Raw genomic sequence first — 25,937 nt, 5'->3', positions numbered from 1 at the left:
CCCAACTGGCTACAGCCAGTCAATAGTGAGAACAGAGTGAAGACAAGTTAGCTCTACCTACAGAAATATAACCCAGACTCCCTATCCTGGCTAACTAGCTTCACACTCCTGTGCTCTAGTCACAAAGAGATTTAAACAAAGAGGAATGTAGTGTGGACCTATGACCACCATGGGGAAGTCAGGTGGAGAGAGACACCCTCACCCTGATGATTGTAGGCCAGTAGAATCAACTTCATATACAGCCAGTGTATATTCTGGTTCTTTGGTAAAGGACATGACTGAAAATTCAGTTTAATGAAGCTTGCCCTATCCAGGGCTGTGATAGTTATCATTACTTATAGCTTTGGTCACACTGACTGTTCGAGGAGAGAACCTACAAAGGCCTAGTTTCCTGTCCTTTGAGACCTCAGGTACTCTCTGAACCATTTCTGGGTCTTCTTTTTTGCTGACCTTCAACCAGTCTCACTGCTAGGCCCTGAGCTCCTTCTTCTCTGCTGAATTAGAGCCCCCAAACTGGGTAGAACTTTGCCCAGTGCAAGAGGTTCTGAATAGGGCCTGAGCCATGAATGAAGTGCGCCAAGCTTCAGCGTACCATTTTGGAGCATATAAATTTGGATGTTCAGAGGCATGTCCTTCCCTAACTTTGCTTGCCAGTCATAAGGATGAATATCTAAAATGCAAATTTATTATGCAGGGATGACTTCTCAGAAACGAGAGAAAAACTCTGGGCAGCAGATCCTAGGGGGCTCAGGGTCAGAAATTCATGGTTCCTTACCAATACCCAATCTTTTCTTTCCTCTAAGCCTACCCCGTTACAGCCTGGACACCCTCAGTCACCTTTCGAAGGGAATCACATTCCTTCTGCCAGGACTCCATTTCCACTTGGGGACCTTCTCCCCGTTGAGCTGTATCTTCTCCACTGGCCGCCTCCACACACTGCTTATCTTGCAGGCTGAAAAACAGTGGCCTCTTAAAGAACTCTGAAGTTAGAGGGATGTGGCTTTGATTCCTGATTCCGCTATTTACTGTACGTTTCGGGGCAAGACATTTACGCCCTTCCAAGCCATAGGTGGGGATAATGTCTTAGGTCTGTATAACGTAGGGAGTGCCACACAGAAGCTGCTTGCTCAGTCTGTGCTAGTTCCATTCCCTAGAGGCCAGCATCTATACAATGTGCTACCAATTCTCTACCTGCCCAAGGTTTTTTTATTCTTTGTTTTGATATTTAAAAGTAAACATTCATCACATGTATTTAAATTATAAAAGTCACACGTATACAATGCAGAAATTTTAGAAAATACCAAAAAAATCTTTTTCTTTTTGCACATACAGTCTGGGGCAGACCCAGCCATGTCCCCTAACCTCGCTTCTGACTCCAACCAATGGTCTCCTCCCATGGATCCCCACAATCACTTTCATCATGGCCCATCTGCTGAAATAAACAACAGGGTCACTGTGGTTGAACATGGGATGAGAAATCCAATCCATCCCATTAGCAGCTGGATTTGGTCCAAGAGGCTGCTGAAACACAGCCACTACATTTTCAGAAACTGCTATTAACATGGAGGAGGCTCCCAAGACACCCTGAGAGTACATTATGGCATCTTGTTTTGTTCTCAGAACCTGCTGTGGCAATCGAGAGCAATCCCTAGGGCTAAGGAGAAGAAACAGATGCTCCTGGTAGGTTTTACCTTGCAAAATTCAAAATGTGGATAACCCCCAGTCCTCAGCACCAGGAGCTACTTTTGCAAATATAGATACTCATTTTCCAGTTTATAAAGTGCTCCCGTTCATTCAACACATACATATTCAAGGATTATTATCTAGTATTATTATGCCAGGTACTGGGTTGGAGCCCTCCAAAGGATACAGTGACAAATCCCACCCCACTGCACCACTATACCCCCCACATTCCATCTCAAAGCATAGTCCTTGTCCATAAACAGCTTTCCTATCACTTACAATCCAAAGAAAATGAAGCTCAGAGAAGTGAAGTGATGTGCCCAAAGTCACACAGGTAATGAGTGGGGTAGCCAGGACCAGAACATAGCTCTCTACTCCTTTCCTCAACCCCACAGGGGTATTTACCTATGTCTAGTGGAGGAGAATTCTGCTTCCCTCTGTCTCAGGCTTTCCAGTTGAACCTCCTTCTCTCTGCAGGCTGCCTGGGTCTCCTCCAGCAAACTCTCCAGCTCAGTCACTCTCTCCTGCAGCTCTGTGCTCTTCAACTCAGAATCCTTAAGCTGAAAGACAGGATTCCATGCTTAGATCAACAGGCCAAGGAAGACTCTGTCTGGGTATCTCAAAAAATTTGCAGTTCAGTTGTGATATGAGTGTGGACATGACTCCTTTGGGATTTTCCTTTCAGGAAGCCACAAGGTAACTGCATGCAGCAGAGGCTGAGAAAGCCACCCTGCTTGGCCACTCCCTTCTTGCCCCAGGTATGCCCAGACATTGCTGCTACCTGCTGGCTCTGCTTCTGATGGTCTTCCAAGGTGGGCAGGTCAGCCAGGTAGCGTTCCAAGGTCTCAATACGCTGCTGCTTCTCCCGGTTCTGCTCTGATTCCTTCTGACATTTCTTTTTCAAATTATTGATATGTTTATCACGACCCTTGACCTATTGGGAAGAAATGTCGAGAATCTGTCTTCATTGACTCCTCCTCTACAACCCTGAACATCAACTTTTTTGAAGTGATGTCTTTGCCCTTAGGGCTATAAATGTTTTCCACTACAATGAATGCAAGAAGCTGATAAAATTTTGCCATTTGAGATTAGGGCATAAAATGCAGAGTTAACACACGAGAACCTTCTAATCAAGGGCAGGGAAGGGGGGCTCCTTTGGGAGTTTTCAAAAATTGGTAGCTCTACCATATAATAAGGAATTTGGGACTTCGCTGGCAGGCCAGTGGTTAAGACTCCGCACTTCCACTGCAGGGGGCTTGGGTTCAATCCCTGGATCCCTGGTTGGGAAAATTCCACATGCTGCACAGTGCAGCCAAAAAAAAATTTGTCTGGTCTTTGTCCAGCTTCCTGGGAGGCAACTTCTAAACTCTTAGAATACCCCAAATAATAGAACAGGAGTATCTTTGTTTTTCTTAGTGGACCAGAGTCCACCATAAATGCATTTATGCTAATGAGATGAGCCAGAAAGCAGACTGGTCACTATAAAGACCGATGGAGTTGAGCCCAACTCCCTGTGAAGAGGGGACAAAGACAGGAGATTGAGTTCAATCATGCCTACATAATAAAACCCCAATTAAAAATCCTGGACACCGAAGCTCAGCGGAGCTTCCTGGTTGGTGAACACATGGATGTGCTAGGAAGATGACAGGCTCTGATTCCAAGGGGGAAAAGGTATAGAAGCCCTGCTTTGAGGACTTTCCCAGACCTCATCCTATTTGTCTCTTTATTTGGCTTGTCCTGATTTGTATTTTTATAATAAAACTGTAATCTTAAGTAATCCTGAGTTCTGAGTTGTTCTGGTGAATTACTGAACCTGAAGGGGTCATGGGAACCCCTGGATTTATAGCCAGTTGGTCAGAAGGCAGTCTAGGGAACCCAAAACTTGCAGCTGGCATCGGAAGTAACAAATAAGCATAGTCTTTTGGGGGACCATGCCCTTAAACCTGTGGAATCTAATGCTAACTCTAAGTGGTCTGCATCAGGACTGAATTGCAAAAGTAAATATAACTGTATATACAGTAGACATACAGCTGGTCTGGTCTGTTCTGGTGAGATAGGTAATGCATTCTTCCCTAAGCACCACATATGATATAAAGCTAAGCAATCATCTGGAAGGGCTAATGAGACTCTAAACTCCTTGAGAGGAGGGGCTGTGTCCATTTTGCTTATTATCATGTCCCCAACACACAGCACAATGCTTGGCACTGAGCAGGCAATCAATTAAGATTTGTTGAATGGGGCTTCCCTGGTAGCGCAGTGGTTAAGAATCCGCCTGCCAATGCAGGGGACACGGGTTCGAGCCCTGGTCTGGGAAGATCTCACATGCCGTGGAGCAACTAAGCCCATGCGCCACAACTACTGACCCGCGTGCCACAACTACTGAAGCCCACGTGCCTAGAGCCCATGCTCTGCAACAAAAGAAGCCACTGCAATGAGAAGCCCGTGTACCGCAAAGCAGAGTAGCCCCCCCACACCGCAACTAGAGAAAGCCCGCATGCAGCAACGAAGACCCAACACAGCCAAAAATTAATAAATAAAACAAATACATTTTTTAAAAAAAGATTTGTTGAATGGAAACTTTTTCTTCACTATTATGGCTTTTTCTTTGGCTTATGAAAAAGGAAGGGGGAGGAAGTAAGAGAAAGCAGAGAAAAGGTAAGGCAGATCTACTGATGCCAAAGAGGCACAGGCCTAATTTAATCCAAAGATAACACAGTACTAAGAGGGATCCCTGAAGATCAGTCAAAACCTTTACCCCAGGTACAATCTTTAAGCTCCATGTGATTCTCCAGATTCTCACATTTTAATATGCATCAGAATCACCTGGGAAGCTTATTAAAAATGCTGATAACCAACTGTGAATTTAAAAAATGGTAGACTGGCCAGAGATGTTTATCTTTTCTCTCTTCCAAAACATCTCTAAACAACAGGAGGAAAATAAAGTACTGATTTTTAAAAGTCAACAGAGGAGACAAAGGTATACAAGATACTTCAACATGTTTTCAGAAGATACAAGTGAATGGGGGGATAAATGACTTGGAGCACAGGAGTTATAACCTGCAGTAGGAGTTACAGACAACTTGGGAAACAAGGTGCCCTTCACAATCCCCAAGAACCCCTGTACTTGAAGCACCAGATACCTGAGGGAGGTATGTATCAGCCATAGACATGAAAAATAGGGGGATTCACTAGAAGTCTACATTCAGGTTAGCTGGATACCATTCTCACCCTAGGTTTCCCCAAAAGGAGATTGGAGATTTATTCTCCGGAGAAGGCAACTGAGAGAGTCAAGCTCAGGGACATCAGTCACGGCAGAGAGAGAGAGAGTGTGTGTGAAGCACTGTGTTGAAAATAAGTATAAGTAAAAATCTATGTATAGAACTGTGGGACTTTAAACCTAATCTCCTCAGTGTTGAGAACCCAAAGGCCAAAATCATTCCTGTCCCCAGTCTCCCCACCAGGCAGCAGGCTGAAGATTCTTTCCTAGAGAGAGTGAGATGAGATATTCAGATACTGATATTTGAAGGTTCCCAAGTGAAAAGGGCAGATTAAGCCTGATCATCCCACAGGGAAGCCCACCACGCTACTACCATGAACCCAGAGCTTCCACGCAGCTTTAAAATACTACTGATACGTTGGGTTTTTTTGTTTTTCTGGCTGCAGCGCACGGCATGTGAGATCTTAGTTCCCCAACCAGGGATCGAACCTGTGCCCCCTGTAGTGGAAGTGTGGAGTCTTAAGCACTGGACCACCAGGGAAGTCCCTAAAATACTACATTCTTAAATATGAGCACTCTTTCATTCAAGGATCACCAAGCCTCTAACATGAAAGACACCAAAACAAAATAAAAAGACCTGAAGGAAACAAGAAACAACACCATGAGCAGATGCAGATATCCCAAAAGGTATAATCAATATCATCAGAGAAAAGATATTGCATTCATGAAACAAAAACAGCAAAAAATGCAATAAAATACTATTCAGAAATATAGAGGTATATATCAGGAGAAAGAAAGAGCTGAGGACAGATAATTCTGTGGAGTGGGGCTGGGTACAGAACCACTAATTTTTACTATAAATATGTTGATATTTGATAACATGTTGGTTATTTAACTTAGATACATGTATTATTTTGATTAAAAGTTTCTTTTTTAACAAGCCTCTAAGTCTATGCTGTACCAATGGCACCAACCTCACCTGGGAGCTTATTAGAAATGCAGGATCTCAGGGCCCCCTTCCCTCCCACAACTACTGAATCTGTATGTGTATTTTTATCATGATCTCCAAAGGATTCTTAAGCACATTAAAGTTTAAGAAACACTGCTTTAGCTGACTTTGATGCAAGTGGTCCAGAACTAAACATTATTAAACTGGTTCCCCAAGAATGTCTGCATTAGTGCAACCTGTGAACAGAACCAAAAGATTTAGCTCCTTCTATGATAACCAATCTCACCCTAAGGCAATTCTAAGAGCACTGGCAAAAACGTTAAAACTCCCCAAATACCTGCATATATGGGATTCTTCACCTACTTTTTAGGTAGAGTGAGGAGAAACCAGGCTGAATGATGTACCACAGGTACATCTTGCCACAGTACAATCTCGTATGACTGCCCAGGCTGATTTTCCACCCAGGCCAGCCGGTAGCCCATCACAACCTGGGACAGTGAGGGATTATACGGCTTTCCCTGTCTGTGGTAGTTTTGTGCAGATGAAGCAGAAAGGAGGGGTTCCATTTCTAACAGACCAATCCTGCATAAGAAGTCAATGCAGGGGGTTTCACCCAATTGGCTCCTCCAGGTTCCAAGAATAGGGGCCAGAAACAGCTTAGGGTCTGTCAGGAGAGGACTGACTGCCAACTCCTTTGTGAATTAGAAAGCTATCAGCTCCTTAGCTCACCCTTTCTTCCTGTTTCTTCCCCTCCTCTGAATGCTTCTGCAATGACACTTTGAGTGACTCTCTGATGAGCTGGACTTCAACTTCCGAAGCAGAGAGTTTCTTTTCAAGCTCCATCTTTTCTTTGCTCAAGGCTTCTGTCTTCTGTGCAAACTGTGCACGTAAGAAAGTGTTCTCTCGCTGCAATTCCTGCAGAAAGATTCTCAATATATAACTGTTCCTTACCCTGACAGTCCCATACACGTTACTTATACCTAGTATACTTCGTGGTCAAATATCACCTTTCTCTAAGAATTTCTTTAAGCGGTGCTTCTCAAAGTGTGGTCCTAGGACTAACAGCTTCAGCATCACCTGGGAATTTGTTAGAAATGCAAATTCTTAAGCCCAACTCCCAGGCCCAGTGAATCAGAAACTCTGGGGATGGGTCTCAATAATCTGTGTTTTAACAAGCCCTCCAGGTGATTCAGATGCATACTCAAATTTCAGAACCACTGGCTTAAAGCAATACTTGATGAGTTGTAGTCTTACAAAGGAATACAGGACACTGTATCAGAAGACCTGGGCTCAAGGCCTGGTTCTCCTCCACTCATTCTCTATATGTCTTCAGGCAAATTCTTCCTCCTTCTTGGGCCTCAATTTTCTCATCAGTAAATTAGAGGACCGAACTAGATTTTATCTAATGGCCCTTCTCACACTAACATTCTGATTCTACAAGATGGAACACTATCTTAACAGGCCCACTAGGTGGCAAAGCCAGTACAGTACTATAATCTGTCTAACAGACATCACTCAAAAGCCCAAATTACAGAAGAAGCTTGGCCAACTTCTTTTAGAGCTACTGACCTAAGTGAGAGCATGGTTTCCTTCAGTTGCTCCTAGACATGGAAGAATAAAAGTGGGAATGGCTCTAAATCCTGCATTACCTCTGCTTCCCCCTCCATTTGGCCAGGGCTGCTATATTAAGACTTCTCAAAGCATCACTCAGTTCTAGGGTCTTACTATGTACCTTGCTCTGCCTTCCTTTTCTCCCAAGTATGTCCTGATACCAAGGCACCTGGACTTCCACTTGATCTACCCTCAAGCCTTTTCTGCCCCCACAAGGGCAGAACAGGAGATACTTTATAATTAAAATGTTTACTCTTTGAGGGCAGGGACACCTTATATCACTTGGTCCATTTTCTATCTCCTGGATGCCTAACAGTGCCAAGCACAGGGAAGATACTGGGTTATGACAAGAATGCCATCCTGGCTGCCAAGGCTTACCTGCAGCCTCAGCAAGCAGACATCCCCAAAGGGGGCAGGGAGGCCCAAAAGAGCATTGTGGACTTGTAGTTCGCTCTCTCGCACTTTCTGCTCCAGCTGAGAGATATGTTTCCTCTGCCTGCAAAAGCCAGAATAGAATGAGGTCCAGGGTCCTGACACAAATCCACTTGCAATATGAGCCCCCACTTTCCTTAGGTACAAACCACATTTTTTAAGCAAAGACCTTGGATTCTGGTCAGTGCTGTTTCCTGGAGGAGGAAGAGCAAATGAGAAAACTGACAGGGGAATTGAAGAAAGATCAGCTGTGAAGAGCCAGCTGCCTCCTTTAGGCACTCCCCACAGCCCCTGCAGAGATATGCAACTGGCCTATCACATTACTCACATACTGGACTAGGCTGCTTACTGACCTAGCTCTATCATGAGGCAAGGCAGGGTCCTAAACAGAGGAGGATGTGCTGCCCTTGGGAAGACATCCTTAGTGGGGGCTGGGACAGCAGAGCCTAGCCCTATGACACCCCTTGCCCCCTTACTTGTCAATAAGGAGCTCCTTTTCCTTCAGAAGGTTTTCATTACTGTTCAAGATGCTGATCCACTGTGCTGGGTCTAATGTGGGCAATGAAGGAGAAAAAGCAGCAGGATGGTGGCAGTTGGCTCCATTCTGAAGCTGAAAGACAAGCAGGCCCAGAGCGGCTTAATCTTGACCTACAGGCACCTGAAAACACCTGACTATAGCTGGGTCTGCAGTCAAGGCTTACTTTGGCTCAGTCTGAGAAGGCCCACTGTTTATGAAATAATTTTAGCTCTGATGTATGACTGGAAAGAACCTGCTAGGGAGACTTCTGCCAACTGGACACTCCCTGCTCAGAAAGGCTCCAGTTTCTAAGAAAAGGTCAGTTGTCTTTCATTATCAGGCAACCGAAGCTAACCAGGAGCTAAGATGTCCTCACCAACCAGGAAAGGAGAATGTGTCCTGCTTCCTTTCTTCCCAGAAAGCAGCACAAGGACTTTTTTTTTTTTTTTAACCCAAAAGTGTTATAGTGGAAAGAACCTGGGATTCAAAGATAGTTTTTGAACCCTAGAACTCTGCCACTCACCAGCTCTGTGACCCTGGACAGATTACTTATTCTAAGAACCTGGTAAATTTCTACCTTTACCTCATCAGAGTGCTATGAGGATTAAATAAGTTTCTGTAATGTTAAAGTACCTAGCCTAGTGACTGGTACATAAATACATACACACACAGTTAGTGTTGGTGTCCTAACTCTGGGTTTCCCTTTATAACCCTCTGCTTTGGAGAAACTATATGGTGTTTAATTAGACCACCAACAGATTTGATGACATTCACAAGACTTCATTTCCTATCTACAAACATCTTTCCTCCTTTTTATAAATGCTTTCTTTGGAGTCAAAACTTATAGGACAAAACCTATACAGTTCTAACATCAGCACAGAAACTGCAAAATCCAAGGAAAGAAGGGTCTCTACCTGCATTTGTCCCATCTGTAAACGGATCAAATCCAGATGCTGCTGACAACTGCTGAGCTCAGAAGATCGCTCGCGGGGATGCCAAGGGTCAGGATTCAGTTTCCACACCTGAGAAGGTAGAGGCTTGGAGAGCCCAGGAGCAGGCTGGAGTCCCAAGGGAAGAACCCCGCTGCCACTAGGGTGTGGTCCATTCCGCTCACATACTGCCCCACTGCCTGGTGCCTTCTTGGTCTCAGGCAACACTTTGTATAACTCCTTGTTTGGGTCAGTTCTTGGGTTGTGGAAGGAGACTCGGTAGTGGGGATCTGAATAAAGCGTCTCCATCATTGCCGACTGATTGAGGGTAGACTCCATATTGGGAATATCAAACTTCCTCGCCTCTTCTTCTCTTTCATGGCCCACTGCTGGAAACCAGGACTGCTCAACTCCATTCTGTCCAGCACCACCACAAACATACGTGAAATCTCTACATAGGCCTGGAGAACGTTTCATTGCACCGAGGTCTCCATTTCTTGTCATCCCCACACTTTCAGTCAACCCTGACAAAGGAAGTTTGGAAGAAGAGGGTCCGGCAGGAGAATTTGGCTTGGCAGGAGAGGTCCCCAAAGTAGAAGGCATCACATGGGCTGTTGGAATGGTTACGTGGCTTTTGATGGGCTGGAAAGAAGGACTGCTACTTGAGCTGCAAAAATCTGTGGAGAGAACAGTCTTCCATAAGTCAAAATTGAGGCAGCAAGCTTTCTTGACTTTGGCTGCTATGCCAGACATTCTCTGCCTGTCCTAAGACCACGCAGAAAAGGCACTGTCATCACAAGTATCAGGCAAAAAACACAGCAGCCTAAACAGGAGATGTGTGTTCTAGGATCTCAAATGCCATTCACAAGGCAAACCAACAAAAGGCAACACTGGCTTCACTTTTAACTTATACTCTGTCCCTTGTATTTGAATAAAAAATCCTGCCAGTCAACAAAGCTGAAAACGGAACTTAAAAAAAAAATCACTTACTTAAGGGAAATGGATTAGATCCTACTCTTCTAAGAGCTGGGTAACTCTAAGCTACAATCCAATCTAATAAAAATGTCTTTTCCAAGGGCTGCCAGAATCCTCTATGATCTCCAAAAGCTCCCCTGTGAAGGTGAGCAATGAATCTAAACTATCCGAAAAATAAGGCGAACTGGATAGTGCTGCTTTGTATCTAGGGCAGGGAGCACAGCATCTGAATCAGGATTCTGTTCTCTCTCCCACACACCAGACCTGACTGCCGGGATATGTGAAGTTATTCTTAGTAACTCTCAGGTTTCATTCTAGCACAGTGAGCACTCTCAAGTGGTAAACAGTGAAATCCTCTATTTTATATTTTGCCTTTTATTTACCCACTTGTTTGTATACAACTGTGATTTTTCACTTTCCTTCAGACTGGATTTATGTTTCCTTTAGCTCCTGCCTAGTCTTGGGAGACAACTCGCTGATTGGCCCTGCTATAGAAGGTTCATATTTCTACATATTTCCAACTTTCAAGTGCTACTCTGAAGAGGACTACAAGGTCACAGAATTAACACGGGACAGTAGGCTGGCAAGTGAAGAACAATACAGGAATATGAGGAAACACACCTGTTACCTTCAGCAGGCAGAAAACTGAGTGAGGGGGAAAAGGAACATTAACGTCTTCCTTTTTCAACTACGTCTAGTATTCTTTTCCAAACTAAGCATGTCTACCACGGAGAAGAGTAGACCTCAGATTTGTTTCTTTTCATTTTCCATCAACCAACACAGAACACACTCAGGTAATGAGGACAGATACTAACCTTTTCCAGAATTATATGAGTATAGATCAGCTATCATCTTCTCATATGGGTTTGTAAGCAGCTCTTTAAAAACACAGGCAAGCCAAATTATCCCTTATAATATATGCACAGTATCTAATTTCCTCTACTCAGATGATCGTGGGATATATAAAATGCCATACTAAAAACAAACAAGCAGCAAAACAAGCAGTAATTTTTGATGACATGCATCAGCTTCTCAGGACCAAGAAAGGGCATTTCAGAGTCAAAGGACACAGTTTTTGATGTCCCAAAACTTAAATACAGAACTAGTCAACAGAGTTAAGGTAGACTGGTGGTGATGAAGACTTCTAAGACTAGTAAGCTCTCTACTTGAAATCTTCCATAATGGCACCATAATATCCACTCTCACCAAGGGTCCCCACTCCCAAAATATAATTATGGAACAGAGGACAGTAAGACTGTGGTTATGAGGGCTGCTACTATGCTGAACTCAGCAACACCTTCTTCCATTCTCCATCCACAGCACCACTCTCTCTAAAGACTCACCAAATTCAGTTTTGAGCCCATAATGCCTAGCAGTAATGGCAAAACCAAAGCCAAGAAGAAAGGTACCAGCTTCCCAAGAGAATATGGTTTTTCTAATTTTCTGGTGAGTGTGGTCCACCTACGGATGATGAAGTGAGGTCTTTGTCAGCATTTGTCACGTATCTACTGGGTTTATCTATTTATATTAAGGAAACTGTGTAATCCTCAGAAAGTGCTATAAAATGTCAAGTTACATCACACTTTAAGTCTGGTTTGTGTTTTAGAGCATTCTGAAACGAAATAGCAACACATTTTCAGAAGGGCCACTATCTTCTACAATTTTCAAAGGCTTTCCAAATTTAGTGTATGGGATATGTGATTTTTATGAGAAGTTTACAATTCCCCAAATCACTGGGTTTTTGCCACTTCAAGGATATATTTCTAAATTTCTCCTTTCCTCAAACACGCTCCCTGCCCCTAAACCCCCATCCCCCCCAAAAGCAATTTGTTCTTTCTAGCAACCTCCCTTTCTTGGTAAGGGGTAGACTTAGCTATTGCTAAATTTTGATCACTTCTGCCTACATCACTTACTGGTTTATGAGGTATGGTAGTCTGAATTATGCCAGTGACAATTTCAGTCTTTATCAAAAAACTGAAAGCCTTCTGAGCTCTCCAGTACTCACCTCTATCCTGTCCCTTGAGAATCTTCAAGGTAAAACACCTTAGAGAAGGGTAGAAGCAAAAGCCTAAATGGGGAATTCCCTGGTGGTCCAGTGGCTAGGACTTTGCACTTTCACTACTGTGGACTGGGTTCAATCCCTGGTCACGGAACTAAGATCCCACAAGCTGCACAGTGCAGCCAGAAAAAAAAAGGGCCTAAATGTCCATTGACAAATGAATTGATAAAGAAGATGTGGTACATATACACAATGGAATATTACTCACCCATAAAAAGAATGCAATAATGCCATTTGCAGCAACATGGATGGACCTAGAGATTATAATACTAAGCGAAGTAAGTCAGACAGAGAAAGACAAATATCACGTGATATCACTTATATGTGGAATCTAAAAAAATGTCACAAGTGAACTCATTTACGAAACAGAAAACAGACTCACAGACTTAGAAAACAAACTTATGGTTACCAAAGGGGAAAGGTGTGACGGGGGAGGGATAAATTAGGAGTTTGGTATTAACATATACACACTACTATATATAAAATAGATAATTAATGGGCTTCCCTGGTGGCGCAGTGGTTGAGAGTCCGCCTGCCGATGCAGGGGACGCGGGTTCGTGCCTGGGCCCGGGAGGATCCCACATGCTGCGGAGTGGCTGGGCCCGCGAGCCATGGCCGCTGAGCCTGCGCGTCCGGAGCCTGTGCTCCGCAGCGGGAGAGGCTACGGCAGTGAGAGGCCCGCGTACCGCCAAAAAAAAAAAAAAAAAAAAAAAAGTACTATGCAATTAATATATATATTTCCCCAAAGGAATAAAAAGCACACAGTCACACACAATCTGTGTAACAATTTGACTGAATGAGATATAGCCAGTCAATTCAACGGGGGGGAAAAATCTAGACCATTGTTTGATTTTTATAAGTCCTATTATTTAGTCAGAATGAAAAAGGTCCCATGACTGCACATGTAGACAAAACCTTAACAAGTCACAACTACATTGACAGTAACACTTCTGATTACACAAGTGATGGAAAGAACACTACAGGTGGGAGATCTGAATCTGATAACTAGTTGTGTGACCAGGCAAGTTACTTAACCCCTCAGGGAATTTTTGCTACTCACCTGCAAAAAAACTGGATTAAGTGATTTTTAAAGTTCTGTCTACCTTAAAATCTATGATTCCATTAACTCAATATTCATTGACACTGGGCCCATATACACACAGCTGTCAAACTATTAAAATTAAATCCCAGGGACTTCCTTGGTGGTCCAGTGGTTAAGACTCCCCACTTCCACGGCAGGGGGCGTGAGTTCCATTCCTGGTCGGGGAACTAAGATCCCGCATGCCACGTGGTGTGGCAAAAAAAAAAAAAAAAAAAATTAAATGCCAGGTGTCCAGGAGTCAGTACTAGTAGTAGACGTAGTGGATGTGTTTTTCTCCTTTTCATTCTTCTTTTATTTTTTCCAAACATTTCTTTTTTTTTTTAATGCTTTACTGAGATATAGTTCACATACTGTACAACTTTCACCCATTTGAAACATACAATTCAATGGTTTTTAGTACATTCACAGAATTATGTACCCATCACTACTATCAATTTTAGAACATTTTCATCACCCCCCAAAGAAATCTTTTTACCCTTTAGCAGTCATGCTACATTTACTCTAACTTCCCTAGCCTTAGGCAACCACTAAATCTACTTTCTATCTCCCTACAGATTGGCCTATTATGGATATTTCACACAACATGTGGTCTTTCGCGCCTGGCTTTTTTACTTAGCATAGATGTTTTTAAAGTTAATCCAGTTTGTGGGGGGTATTGGTACTTCATTTCTTTTTATGGCTGAATAATATTCTATCATATGGATATACCACATTTTACTCATCTGTTTGTCTATTGATAGACATGGGGTTGTCTCCAATTTTTGGCTATGAAGAATAACGCTGCTATGAACATCTGTGTACAAGTTTTTGTGTGGATGTATGCTTTCATCAATTCTCTCGTGTGTATATATACCTAGATTTGCTGAGTCATAAGGCAACTCCATGTTTAACCTTTTAAGGAACTGCCAAACTGCTTTCCAAAGCAGCTACAACATTTTACATTCTCACCAGCAATGTACAAAGGTTCCAGTTTCTCTACATTCTCACCAACGACTGTTATTATCTTTTTGATTATAGCCATCCTAGTGGGTGTGACATCTTATCAGATGCACCAAGTACCAAGGTAATTAGTTCTATGACTTTAATCAACTCATTTAATCATTTTGAAATTCAGCTCTCTCATTTGTAGATTGGAAATAAAATATTTCATAGAGTTCTTAAATGTATTAATGAAAAAATGTAGAAAAAATTTAGCACAGTATGCATCATAAAGTATTTGATAAACAGTAATTAATTATTATCATTAGGTTTTCTGCCCTCCTAGGAACCCACCATCTAAATGAAAAAACAAAATACTCTTGTAAAGTACAGCCTGACGGTTAATACTTAAGTGCAAAAACAAGTGGCAGAAAAAAATAAAGATATAAAATTGCAAAAAGGAAGATCAGTAATGGGAGGAAGAAATTGGAAAAGTTTTTTCAGATGCGTCATTAGATCATAAGATAAGCATAGCTGGGAGGGGCAAGAGGAGATGAGAACAGCACAAAGGGGCCCAGATTAAAGAAGGAAAGAGCTCAAGTGACAAAACAAAACAAAAGGTTCTGCTCGTAGCATAGTTAAGACAACATACCTGGTGAGAGTAAGAAATATGTTTGAATGGGATAGGGCCATATCACAGAATTGGGGACTCTGACCTTTATCCTCCAAGAGATAGAAACAACTGAGGATTTGCAGGAAAGGGAAACTATGAAATCAGGCTTTTAGAAAGATTAATCTGGTAGGAGAGGGAAAGACCTGATGCCAAGAAACCTATTAGAAAGTTGTTTCAGACAGGACAAACAGTAGAAGTTGAGAGGAAGGGACCGGCTGTGAGGGGCATAGGATAAGAAGAATCAAGAAGACTCCTTGACTGAATGGACTGATTTATGAATACTCTGGAAATGACAATATACGTGGAATACAATTTGAAATTGACAACACATTTTGGTAATCAAATCATTAATCCAAACTTACCCTCTGCAATGTCTGAGCATGATGTGCCAATGGCTGTGTCCCCACTGTCGGCTATACTTGAACAGCGGCTGAAGCGGCTCCGAAAGCCCTCCGAGATAACTGGGGTCTGCCATTCAGTCCCCAGGGAACCGCCCCTCTGAATCACATTGGAACCTGAAACAAGTGGCATTTCCCACCTTTAGTGTGAACCTGCTCATGTAACCCCACAAGACTTTTTAAAAAACCACTTAAACCTATCAGAGAATAGTGGCACCCCACACCTTTCTTTCTCCTGTGCCTATTTCAGCTACTCTGAATTAGTTAATTTTAGGGAGTTTTTTTTAAAATAAATTTATTTATTTTATTTATGGCTGCATTGGGTCTTCGTTGCTGCGCACAGGTTTTTCTCTAGTTGCGGCGAGTGGGGGCTACTCTTCACTGCAGTGCGTGGGCTTCTCACTGTAGTGGCTTCTCTTGTTGCAGAGCGTGGGCTCTAGGTGTACGGGCTTCCATAGTTGTGGCAGGCAGGCTCAGTAGTTGTGGCTTGCGGCCTCTAGAGCACAGGCTCAGTAGTTGTGGCGCATGGCCTTAATTGCTCTGCGGCATGTGGGATCTTCCCGGACCAAGGCTCGAACCCGTGTCCCCTGCACTGGCAGGCAGATTCTTAACTACTGCGCCACCAGGGAAGCCCAGTTAATTTTAAATGGAAATAGCATAAGAGGTGAGAATGTTCAAAGACAGAAATAAAAACTACCAAGAATCCAGGAGTACTGGGACAGTAATAGTTAATAGCAGCTCCATTCTTTGCAATCTAGAAGCCACAGCACTTTACAAACATGATCTCATCTACCTATTCACTGAAAAGTATTATAACCCCTATTTTGCAGAGGATAGAGCTGAGATTTGAACCCAGGTTGTTCTGATTCCAATACCCACATTCTTTCCTACAGGGTTTCTCAGCAGGTGCTTTTGGCATTCTGGGCCTGACAATTCCTCAATGTATGGTCTACATATTACAGGATGGTTAAGCATTCCTAGTCCCTCCCCGTCCACTAAATGCCAGCAGCAGCTCTCACTCCATCCCACCATCACTATAAAACCTGAAAACATCCCATATGTTTCCAAATGCTCTGCAGGGTAACAGGCAATCCAGTCCTCTGCTGAAAACCACTGCTTGACTGCATCAGGGTACCCTTGTGGTTAGGGTAAATCAAGATGAGTCTTATAAGTTAATCTGAAGAGTTTGTGGGGTGGGGGCAATGCAAAGAAACTACTAAAGTTTCTGAGCAGGTAAGATGAAACAAGATTGATGAGATTTATTTGACTTTATCAGCTTGCTGTTTGAGGGCTGGTAGATACAAAGTGTTCAATAAATACTTGATTTACTAATATACTAACAAAGAATTAAATTCAAATTATTTTTTAAAAACCACTGTAATTTTTCTAAACTTTACCTGATGATCCATGTAAACAAACAAACAGGTAATGGTAGCTACTTACCCATTTAAAGCATCAGAGTTTGACCTGAAATCAGAAAATGTGGTTCTACAGACTCTATGATTTAGTGGGAAGCAAATGATATTTGCATTTAGTGCTTCTCCCATTTTTTGAACCTACTTTCTTCTACATTTGCTCCTTTTTTTTGCTACCCTTACTTCTGCTTTCTACTGAAGACAACCTCACTTTCCCCAAGAACTCCTTTTATTCTTTGGGTCTCAGTGGACTGCCTGATTTGAAAGAATCTATATACACACAGTAATCTGAAACAATTTCTTTTTTTATAAAATTTTTTGGCTGTGCCGCGTGACATGCGGGATCACAGTTTCCCCACCAGGGATCGAACCCGCATCCCCTGCATTGGAAGCCCAGAGCCTTAACCGGTGGACTGCCATGGAAGTCCCTGTAACAATCTTTAACAGAAAACACAGCCAAAAATCAGAGCATCTGATCAGCATAAGATTAGCCAGTGTTACTATACTAAATTAACATAATTCTAGCCAGAAGCAAAGAAATTTGACCTCCTGGTGAGTCTATATGGCATTATCTCTCTAGTCAGTGTACAATTTGTCAGGTCTTTTGAATAGTGAAAATCAATTGAGGGTCTCTATTACCACGTTCCTGGCCTCCTACTGGAAATCACTCCCTGTTACTACTACTAATCTTCTTCACCACTACCACTTTTCTGTTCACCCACTCCATACATCAATTCTAAAAGTGATTATTTGCGGGGCTTCCCTGGTGGCGCAGTGGTTAAGAATCCGCCTGCCAATGCAGGAGACACGGGTTCAAGCCCTGGTCCGGTCTGGGAAGATCCCACATGCCATGGAGCAACTAAGCCCTGTGTGCGCCACAACTACTGAGCCTGAGCTCTAGAGCCCGCGAGCCACAGCTACTGAAAACCGTGCGCCTAGAGCCTGTGCTCCACAATAAGAAGCCACGCAATGAGAAGCCCGCACACCACAACGAAGAGTAGCCCCCGCTCACCGCAACTAGAGGAAGCCGCGCACAGCAACAAAGACCCAATGCAGCCATAAATAAATAAATAAATAAAATTTTAAAAATAAAAAAAAATAAAAGTGATATTTGGTAAAATAAAAATATGCTTTGATGTAGTTATAGAGACTATGATTATTTCAAAATTCAAGTCTGAAAGCTGGTATCATGTCATATCAGCAGCATCCTTATCAAATATTAAGACCATTATCAATCAAATGAGAGACTACTGGGCTTCCCTGGTGGCGCAGTGGTTGAGAGTCCACCTGCCGATGCAGGGGACACGGGTTCGTGCCCCGGTCTGGGAAGATCCCACATGCCGCGGAGCAGCTGGGCTCATGAGCCATGGCTGCTGAGCCTGCGCGTCCGGAGCCTGTGCTCCGCAATGGGAGGGGCCGCAACAGTGAGAGGCCTGCGTACCAAAAAAAAAAAAAAAAAAGTAGGAAATGAGAGACTACTGAAGACAAAGCCATCAGAAAAGCAGTGAGCTTTGTTAGGAATTGCTACATTCCAAGAATGTGCACTATATACATAAGTGTCATAAGAAATTGTATAATTCAATCCTAAGACAGCGCGTGGCACATAGCGATGTTCAATAAATATTTGCTGAATGAACCTTGAATTGATTCAACAAATGCTTTTAGAAGTGCTTATTATATGCAAGGCAGTATGCCTAGGAGAACATATCTACCAAATGTCTGCTATAAGGCACTGTGGGATTTTTCAAGTTAAAGAAAACATACCATTAGTTCCATCAAATGTACTCCTTTCTTTTATTTATTTATTTGTTTATTTTTTGCGGTACATGGGCCTCTCACTGCTGTGGCCTCTCCCGCTGCGGAGCACAGGCTCCGGACGCGCAGGCTCAGCAGCCATGGCTCACGGGCCCAGCCGCTCCGCAGCATGTGGGATCCTCCTAGACCGGGGCACGAACCCGTGTCCCCTGCATCGGCAGGTGGACTCTCAACCACTGCGCCACCAGGGAAGCCCTGTACTCCTTTCTTTATAAATCCCCCCAGATTCAAAAGTTATTTTTCTAAAATGCTACTTCCTATTTGAATATACCATATCTACTTAATATTGTCTATTGAGTATGTGTACATATTTACATGTTTTAATATATTAAATACATACACAAACTTTTAACATATCAACTTAGGGTATCTACTGAGCTTTCAAAACCCTGTAAATCCATTCTAGAGATAAATTCCTGAGTCTCTAGTGACAACACAAGTGAGACTGTTGGCATCCAAGAAGAATTCCAATCTTTGTGGGCTAACAGATGACTGACCCACCCACAGGACTACAAAGACAACATAGAACACAGTAATTTATGCTGTGTTTTTCTGATTTCAAATGGAACTATCTTCCAAAGTCATTTTGTTCCAATCCTTTATGTGTCCTCCTCTCCCAGTCAATCACGTGGTCTTGTTGGAAGCTACGTAGGACCAGAGATAAACAGTTGTTCTCTCAGAGAGACCTATTTTTCTATTCAATGTAGCCCCATGTCATTTTTGTTCTTTAAGCGCCAGCCTTTCAGTGAATGCTTGTTTGTTCAGTATTTCCTTTTAAGGAAATTTCTGTTATAAAATAATAGAGCAAAGGTCAGAATTTAACCCAGAAAACTTTGACTACTCACCTGGTGATGTGGCATGAGAGAACCGCTCACTTGGGTATTTCTCCTGCATGGCCATCAACAGTTATTTGAGCCAGCTGTGGAATGAAGGAACCAGTCAGATCTCTCCACTATCTTTTAACTTCCTGTAACTTGTTCTCACTCAGCTGAAACTGTCAAAAACACACAGAGTATTCAAGTATTCTTCCACATGTTTTACTCCTGAGGATGTTTTTTTAAGGCAAAGCAACTCCCAATATTCCACTCTACTTCTCCTGAAGCAAGAAGAAAAAACCTAGAACCAAATAGATTCCCAATACTGATCCTATTAGCTAGAGCCCCTCCAATCGTTGCAAAAATTAAAAATGTTACTTTTAATTAACAAACATTGCCATGGATCTTCTTACTCATGGGAACAGGATGGAAGAGTGAGGTGGAAAAAAAACTAAATAACCAAACCAACAGTGAAGTATTATAACTTCAGTTATGATTAAAATAAAATGAATTCCCCGATTCCTTCCAGTATTGAAAGTTAGTCATATCATGTACAAAGATAGATTTTCTGGTCATAAGCAGAACCTCAATACTCAGCTGGGAACATGAGGTTTTCTTCCCATTACCCCATTCCTTAAAACATTTATATTTATTCTAACAGTAGGTTCTGAGAATTCAGCATAAGTCTGATTACTATCTATGTAAACAAAAGCTTTAATTAACTGTAACTAATAATAGCAAATAATAATAATACCTTGTAAATGCACAGTAACTGAGAGGCAGTACAGAGTAAGAGAAGTGGTTCAGAGTATTGATTTTTTTATTATAAATTTATTTATTTATTTATTTATTTATTGGCTGCTTTGGGTCTTCACTGCTGTGCGCGGGCTTTCTCTAGTTGCGGTGACCGGGGGCTACTCTTTGTTGCAGTGTGCAGTCTTCTCATTGTGGTGGCTTCTCTTTGTTGTGGAGCACAGGCTGTAGGCATGCAGGCTGCAGTAGTTGTGGCATGCGGGCTCAGTAGTTGTGGCTCGTGGGCTATAGAGCGCAGGCTCAGTAGTTGTGGCGCACGGGCTTAGTTCCTCCGCAGCATGTGGGATCTTCCCGGACCAGGGCTTGAGCCCGTGTCCCCTGCGTTGGCAGGCAGATTCTTTTTTTTTTTTTTTTTTTTTTTTTGTGGTACGCGGGCCTCTCACTGCTGCGGCCTCTCCCGCCGCGGAGCACAGGCTCCGGACGCGCAGGCTCAGCGGCCATGGCCCACAGGCCCAGCCGCTCCGCGGCATGTGGGATCCTCCCAGACTGGGGCACGAACCCACGTCCCCTGCACAGGCAGGCGGACTCCCAACCACTGCGCCACCAGGGGAGCCCGGCAGGCAGATTCTTAACCACTGTGCCACCAGGGAAGTCCCCAGAGTACTGACTCTTGATCAGACAGTTTGGGTTTGAAGCCTGACACTAGCAATGTATTAGCTGTGTAACCTTGGGCAAATTTCTTAATATCTTTGTGCCTCAGTTCCTTCATATAAAAATGAGGATAAAGCCAGGACCTAATTCATTCTAACTTATTTATAATTAACTTACAATGGTGCCTGACACATATTAAGTGCTTAATTAATGTTTTTGTTATACTTGGCATATTAACAGTTTATACTAATAAAAAGTGACACAGTACAGTCCTCAGAAGATAAAGTACAAATTTTGAAACTCTGAATTTATAAGAGCCCCAAAAGAGTTCGGGACAAACCCTGTCAACAGAACACAATTCTGAGAGGTGAAATTTAACTCTGGAGTGGGGGGTGGGGGGCGAAAAAAAAAAGCTTTATGGTATTATTTCTCTGATGTGCTTTACTGACCTCTATAGTCTCCTCTTAGTAACAACAACACAAACCCTCACTAATTCACTGTATCTACAACAGAAATTGTACCATTCCCTGAAATCCCAGGTCTCTACATACTGGGTAAGAGAAACTTTGTTCAGTTAAAAAAAGATTCCAGGGGCTTCCCTGGTGGCACAGTGGTTGAGAGTCCGCCTGCCGATGCAGGGGACACGGGTTTGTGCCCCGGTCCGGGAAGATCCCACACGCTGCGGAGCAGCTGGGCCCGTGAGCCATGGCTGCTGAGCCTGCGTGTCCGGAGCCTGTGCTCCGCAACGGGAGAGGCCACAACAGTGAGAGGCCCGCGTACTGCAAAAAGATTCCATTTATCGCTAGTATTATTCAGCGTTTTATTCGTGACACAGAAGGGTACCCTACCTGCTATTCATACCGAATCGTCAATATCAAAGCGCTTTTTTAATCCCTTTCTTTTTTTTCTAAAGGGTTTCTTCCTCCAGATGTGATTAAATTAAGGATCTCTTATTTTATTTTGGTCTGGCTGCACTGCGCAGCATGTGGGATCTTAGTTCCCCCACCAGGGATCGAACCCATGCCCCCTGCATTGGAAGCGCAGAGTCTTAACCACTGGACTGCCAGGGAAGTCCCCCTTTCTTTAAAATATAACAAAATGGTAGGCCCACTGGATTCTGACACCTTTCCAAATTCAGAGGGGTTGAAAATGGGATGACAAACGAACTCTCAGTTAAAGATGGAGTTATCCTATGACTCTAGTTCCACTCCTGGTTATATATTCAAGAGAAATAAAAACATATGTCAATACAAAATCTTATACATGAATCTTCATAGCAGCATTATTTATAATAGCCAAAAAACAGAAAGAACTCAAATGTCCATTAGCTGATGGATAAATAAAATGTGGTACATCCACACAATGGAATATTATTAGGCAACAAAAAGGAATGAAGCACTGATACCTGCTACTGAAAACATTACAGTACGTGAAGGAGGACAAACACCAAAGGCTACATGTATAATTCCATTTATATGAAATGTCCAGAATTGGCATATTCATAGTGACAGCAGATTAATGGTTGTCAGGGACTAAGAGGGCAGGGAGAGGGGGAAATGGGGAGCAATTGCTAATGGTATGGGGTTTCTTACTAGGGTGATTAAAATGTTCTGAGATTAGACAGTGATGATGGCTTGTGAATATACTAAAACCTCTGAATTGGACATACATAAAATTGAATTTTATGGTATGTGAATTATACCTTAATTAAAAAAAAAACTCCAAGGTGTAAAACAGTACAGAATAAATAATTTTAAACTTCTTCCTACTTAAGTTCAGAAGTAGATGGCCTACTGCTGGAAATTTTTAGGACCATTTGAAGGAGACAGACTTCTTGAGATAAAAGTGAGAGAAATGAATGTATAAGAAGTAACACAGGGACTTCCCTGGAGGTCCAGTGGTTAACAATCTGCCTTCCAATGCAGGGGATGCAGGTTTGATCCCTGGTGGGGGAACTAAGATCCCACATGCCACGGGGCAACTAAGCCCACATGCCACAACTAGAGATCCCAAGTCACAACGAAATACCCCACAGGCCACAACGAAGATCCCGCATGCTGCAACTAATACCTGATGCAGCCACATAAATAAATTAATTAAAAATAAATAAACAGGGCTTCCCTGGTGGCGCAGTGGTTGAGAGTCCGCCTGCACATGCAAGGGACACGGGTTCGTGCCCCGGTCTGGGAAGATCCCACATGCCGCGGTGCAGCTGGGCCCGTGAGCCATGGCCGCTGAGCCTGCGCGTCCGGAGCCTGTGCTCCGCAACGGGAGAGGCCACAACAGTGAGAGGCCCACGTACCGCCAAAAATAAATAAATAAATAAATAAATAAATAAATAAACAGCAGTAACACAAATAACCAATTATACAGCCAAGAAAGGTAAGAATGAATGGAGGCAGACAGAACATTGATAGTTTCCATTTTCATGTATTAAGTCCAAGCATACATCTTTTTATTGAACTTCACTTTACTGAGCTTCACAGATTGCATTTTTTACAAACTGAAGATTTGCAGCAACCCTGTGTTAAGCAAGTCTATGGGTGCCATTTTTTCCTACAGCATTTGGTCGCTTCGTGTCTGTGTCACATTTTGGTAATTCTCGCAGTATTCCAAGCTTTTTCATCATTATTACATCTGTCATGGTGATCTGTGATCTTTGATGTTACTATTGTAACTGCAGATGTGGTGGAAATAGGAAGAGGACTAAAATTAGAAGTGGAGCCTGAAGATGTGACTGAATGCTGCAATCTCATGATACAACTTTTAACAGATGAGGAGTTGCTTCTTATGAATGAGCAAGGGAAGTGGTTTCTTGAGATGGAACTACTTCCGGTGAAGATGCTGTCAAGACTGTCGAAATGACAACAGAGGATTTAGAATATTATGTAACTCTGTTGATAAAGCAGCAGTAGGGTTTGAAAGGACTGACTCCAATCTTGAAAGAAGTTCCATTGTGGGGAAAATAGTATCAAACAGCATTGCATGTTATAGAAAAATTGTCTGTGAAAAGAAAAGTCAATCAGGGCTTCCCTGGTGGCGCAGTGGTTGAGAGTCCGCCTGTCGATGCAGGGGACACGGGTTCATGCCCCGGTCTGGGAAGATCCCACATGCCGCGGAACGGCTGGGCCCGTGAGCCATGGACGCTGAGCCTGCGCGTCCGGAGCCTGTGCTCCGCAACGGGGGAGGCCACAGCAGTGAGAGGCCCGCGTACCGCAAAAAAAAAAAAGCCCTAAAGCAGTTAGGAGCAGGGGCAGCTCATGTAATTTCTTCACTCTGCCCCTGGTCACCACCCAGGCTCTATTTCCCAAGTTGCTACCCGAGAATTAGATTTTGGCTGTTATAAGTAGTTCTCCCCTTGAAGAATTATAATCTTAGTGTGGAACACACTTGGCAGCTGTTGACAGAACCACATCAAGACAGGAGAGGATTTGAAGGGAAACACAGGCAGCTGACACTGACACACTAAGAACCTCACACCATCACACTATTTTCATCGCCTTGATCATTCATTAAACCAAACCTAAAGAAAGAGAAGCCAAATCCTTGCCAAGATGCTGCCTTTACAAAGAACAAGTCCTGAACACCACCACATAATAAAACAGACAGGGCCTAAGGGCAAGCAATGAAGCATGGTTCTCTTAATCGTCCTTGTATCACTACTCCTCCCTTCCTAGCACACCGTATTCAATTCATCAACCAAAACAGCCAGCCTGTTTGCCTGGCTCTGTGCCATATCGTGGAAGTAGACTGGTGTAAAAGACAAACAGGGCTCCGATCCTCCCGGTTTAATGTGATGAAGTAAGTTCTGAACACCTTCTATTGCATAAATAAGCTCTAACACACTTTCTGTTCATCCAGAGAACCAGCTCCTCCCTGTCTATAGCAGGGTGCCTCATGCTCGGTACTAACGACATTGGAGGTCGGGTAAGTCTTTAATGTGCGGTTGTCCTGCACACTGCAGGCTGTTTAGCAGCACCCCTGACTTCTACCCATCAGATGCCAGGAGCAATCCCCGAGTTGTGAGAACCGAAAATGTCTCCAGACACTGTCAAACATCCCGTGGGGGGGCAAAATCGCGCCGGCTGAGAAACTCCAGCCTAGCGCCTTCACAAGGGCTCTCGGTCCCCCGACCTTCCTCCTCTATCTTTCTCCAAATCTCGGCTCAAACTTCACTTCCTCGGGGAGGGCTCCCCGCCCCCTCAGACTCCGTCGGCGCCTTGGGTTCCGCGCTCCCGTACTTCTCCACCCTGCACTACTGAGTGCTGGCCGAGCAACCACCCGCGGGATGTCTACTCCTCTCCCGGGGCTGCGAGCTCCTGGAGGGCAAGAACTTCCCTCCCGCCGTGCCCTGGCGACCGGCACTGGGCCCGTCCATCGCAAAGGTCCCGCAACAGCTGCGGAGTGAGTGACGGGGAGAGAGCGAGGCGATGAGGGCGGGAGGCCACTGAGACCCAAGGAGGCGAGCGGGGGACATTATTTCAGAAAGCCGGGGCGTCAGAGACCCAAGGCGAACGGCTCAGTCGCTCTGCGCATGCTCTTCGCTCTCCCGCGGCCCTCCCCACCACGGAGGACGGTCGAAGAGTGTCTGAGGCTCCGCCAAGGCTCTCTAGGCAGGGGACAGGGTCTGTCAGTCCGACGGGGGCCCCCGAAGGGAGGAGGACTTACGTGAGCTTGAAAGCGGGCAGCGAAATCCCTCACTCAGGGACACCAACCACTGCGACCACGTCGGCTGCGGACGGCGGTTCAGCGCCTCAGCTCGCCTAACGGCCGTTACACACCCGCCAGGCCGCGCGCCTCAGAGCGCGCACCGCCCCGGCCCCGCCCCTTTCCGCCCTCGTACGACCAATTAGAAGTCGGGCCGCGCGGGTGTCCCGCCCCTGCACGCCGCCCTCGGCGCAGAGAACCGACGGATCTCTCTGCGCATGAGCCCGCCGCCGCTCTCTGCCGTTGCCTCTACCCCTTGGCGGGTCTCGCCTCTGGGCGGAGCCCTGTTCACCCCGGCCTGAAGTGGTCTGCTTGGCT

At 44.0% G+C, this 25,937-nt stretch overlaps 1 protein-coding gene across 2 annotated transcripts in view; it reads right to left on the bottom strand.

The window, feature by feature from the left end:
- CEP85 (centrosomal protein 85) overlaps window positions 1-25,697 on the bottom strand; it is a 32,045-nt gene extending 6,348 nt beyond the window's left edge. Inside the window, exons 1-10 of one of the 2 annotated variants that reach the window (XM_082615639.1) lie at window positions 25,581-25,697; window positions 19,539-19,612; window positions 15,428-15,580; window positions 9,324-10,015; window positions 8,369-8,502; window positions 7,839-7,956; window positions 6,579-6,764; window positions 2,465-2,617; window positions 2,089-2,243; window positions 838-952 (exon numbers count right to left, since the gene is read on the bottom strand). In XM_082615639.1, the coding sequence (XP_082471765.1) occupies window positions 838-952; window positions 2,089-2,243; window positions 2,465-2,617; window positions 6,579-6,764; window positions 7,839-7,956; window positions 8,369-8,502; window positions 9,324-10,015; window positions 15,428-15,580; window positions 19,539-19,593 (1,761 nt within the window). In that variant the 5' untranslated portion in view covers window positions 19,594-19,612; window positions 25,581-25,697. Of the gene's footprint in view, window positions 1-837; window positions 953-2,088; window positions 2,244-2,464; window positions 2,618-6,578; window positions 6,765-7,838; window positions 7,957-8,368; window positions 8,503-9,323; window positions 10,016-12,580; window positions 12,622-15,427; window positions 15,581-19,538; window positions 19,613-25,580 lie in introns of those variants that run through there. The other variant, XM_082615640.1, reaches the window with a different exon arrangement.
- Window positions 25,698-25,937: the final 240 nt, after the last annotated feature.

Source organism: Mesoplodon mirus (assembly GCF_964341445.2).
Source record: "Mesoplodon mirus genome assembly, chromosome: 3".
Taxonomy (NCBI): Eukaryota; Metazoa; Chordata; class Mammalia; order Artiodactyla; family Ziphiidae; genus Mesoplodon; species Mesoplodon mirus.
The sequence above is the reverse complement of the archived record's forward strand: the minus strand, read 5'-3'. Positions and strand labels throughout refer to the sequence as shown.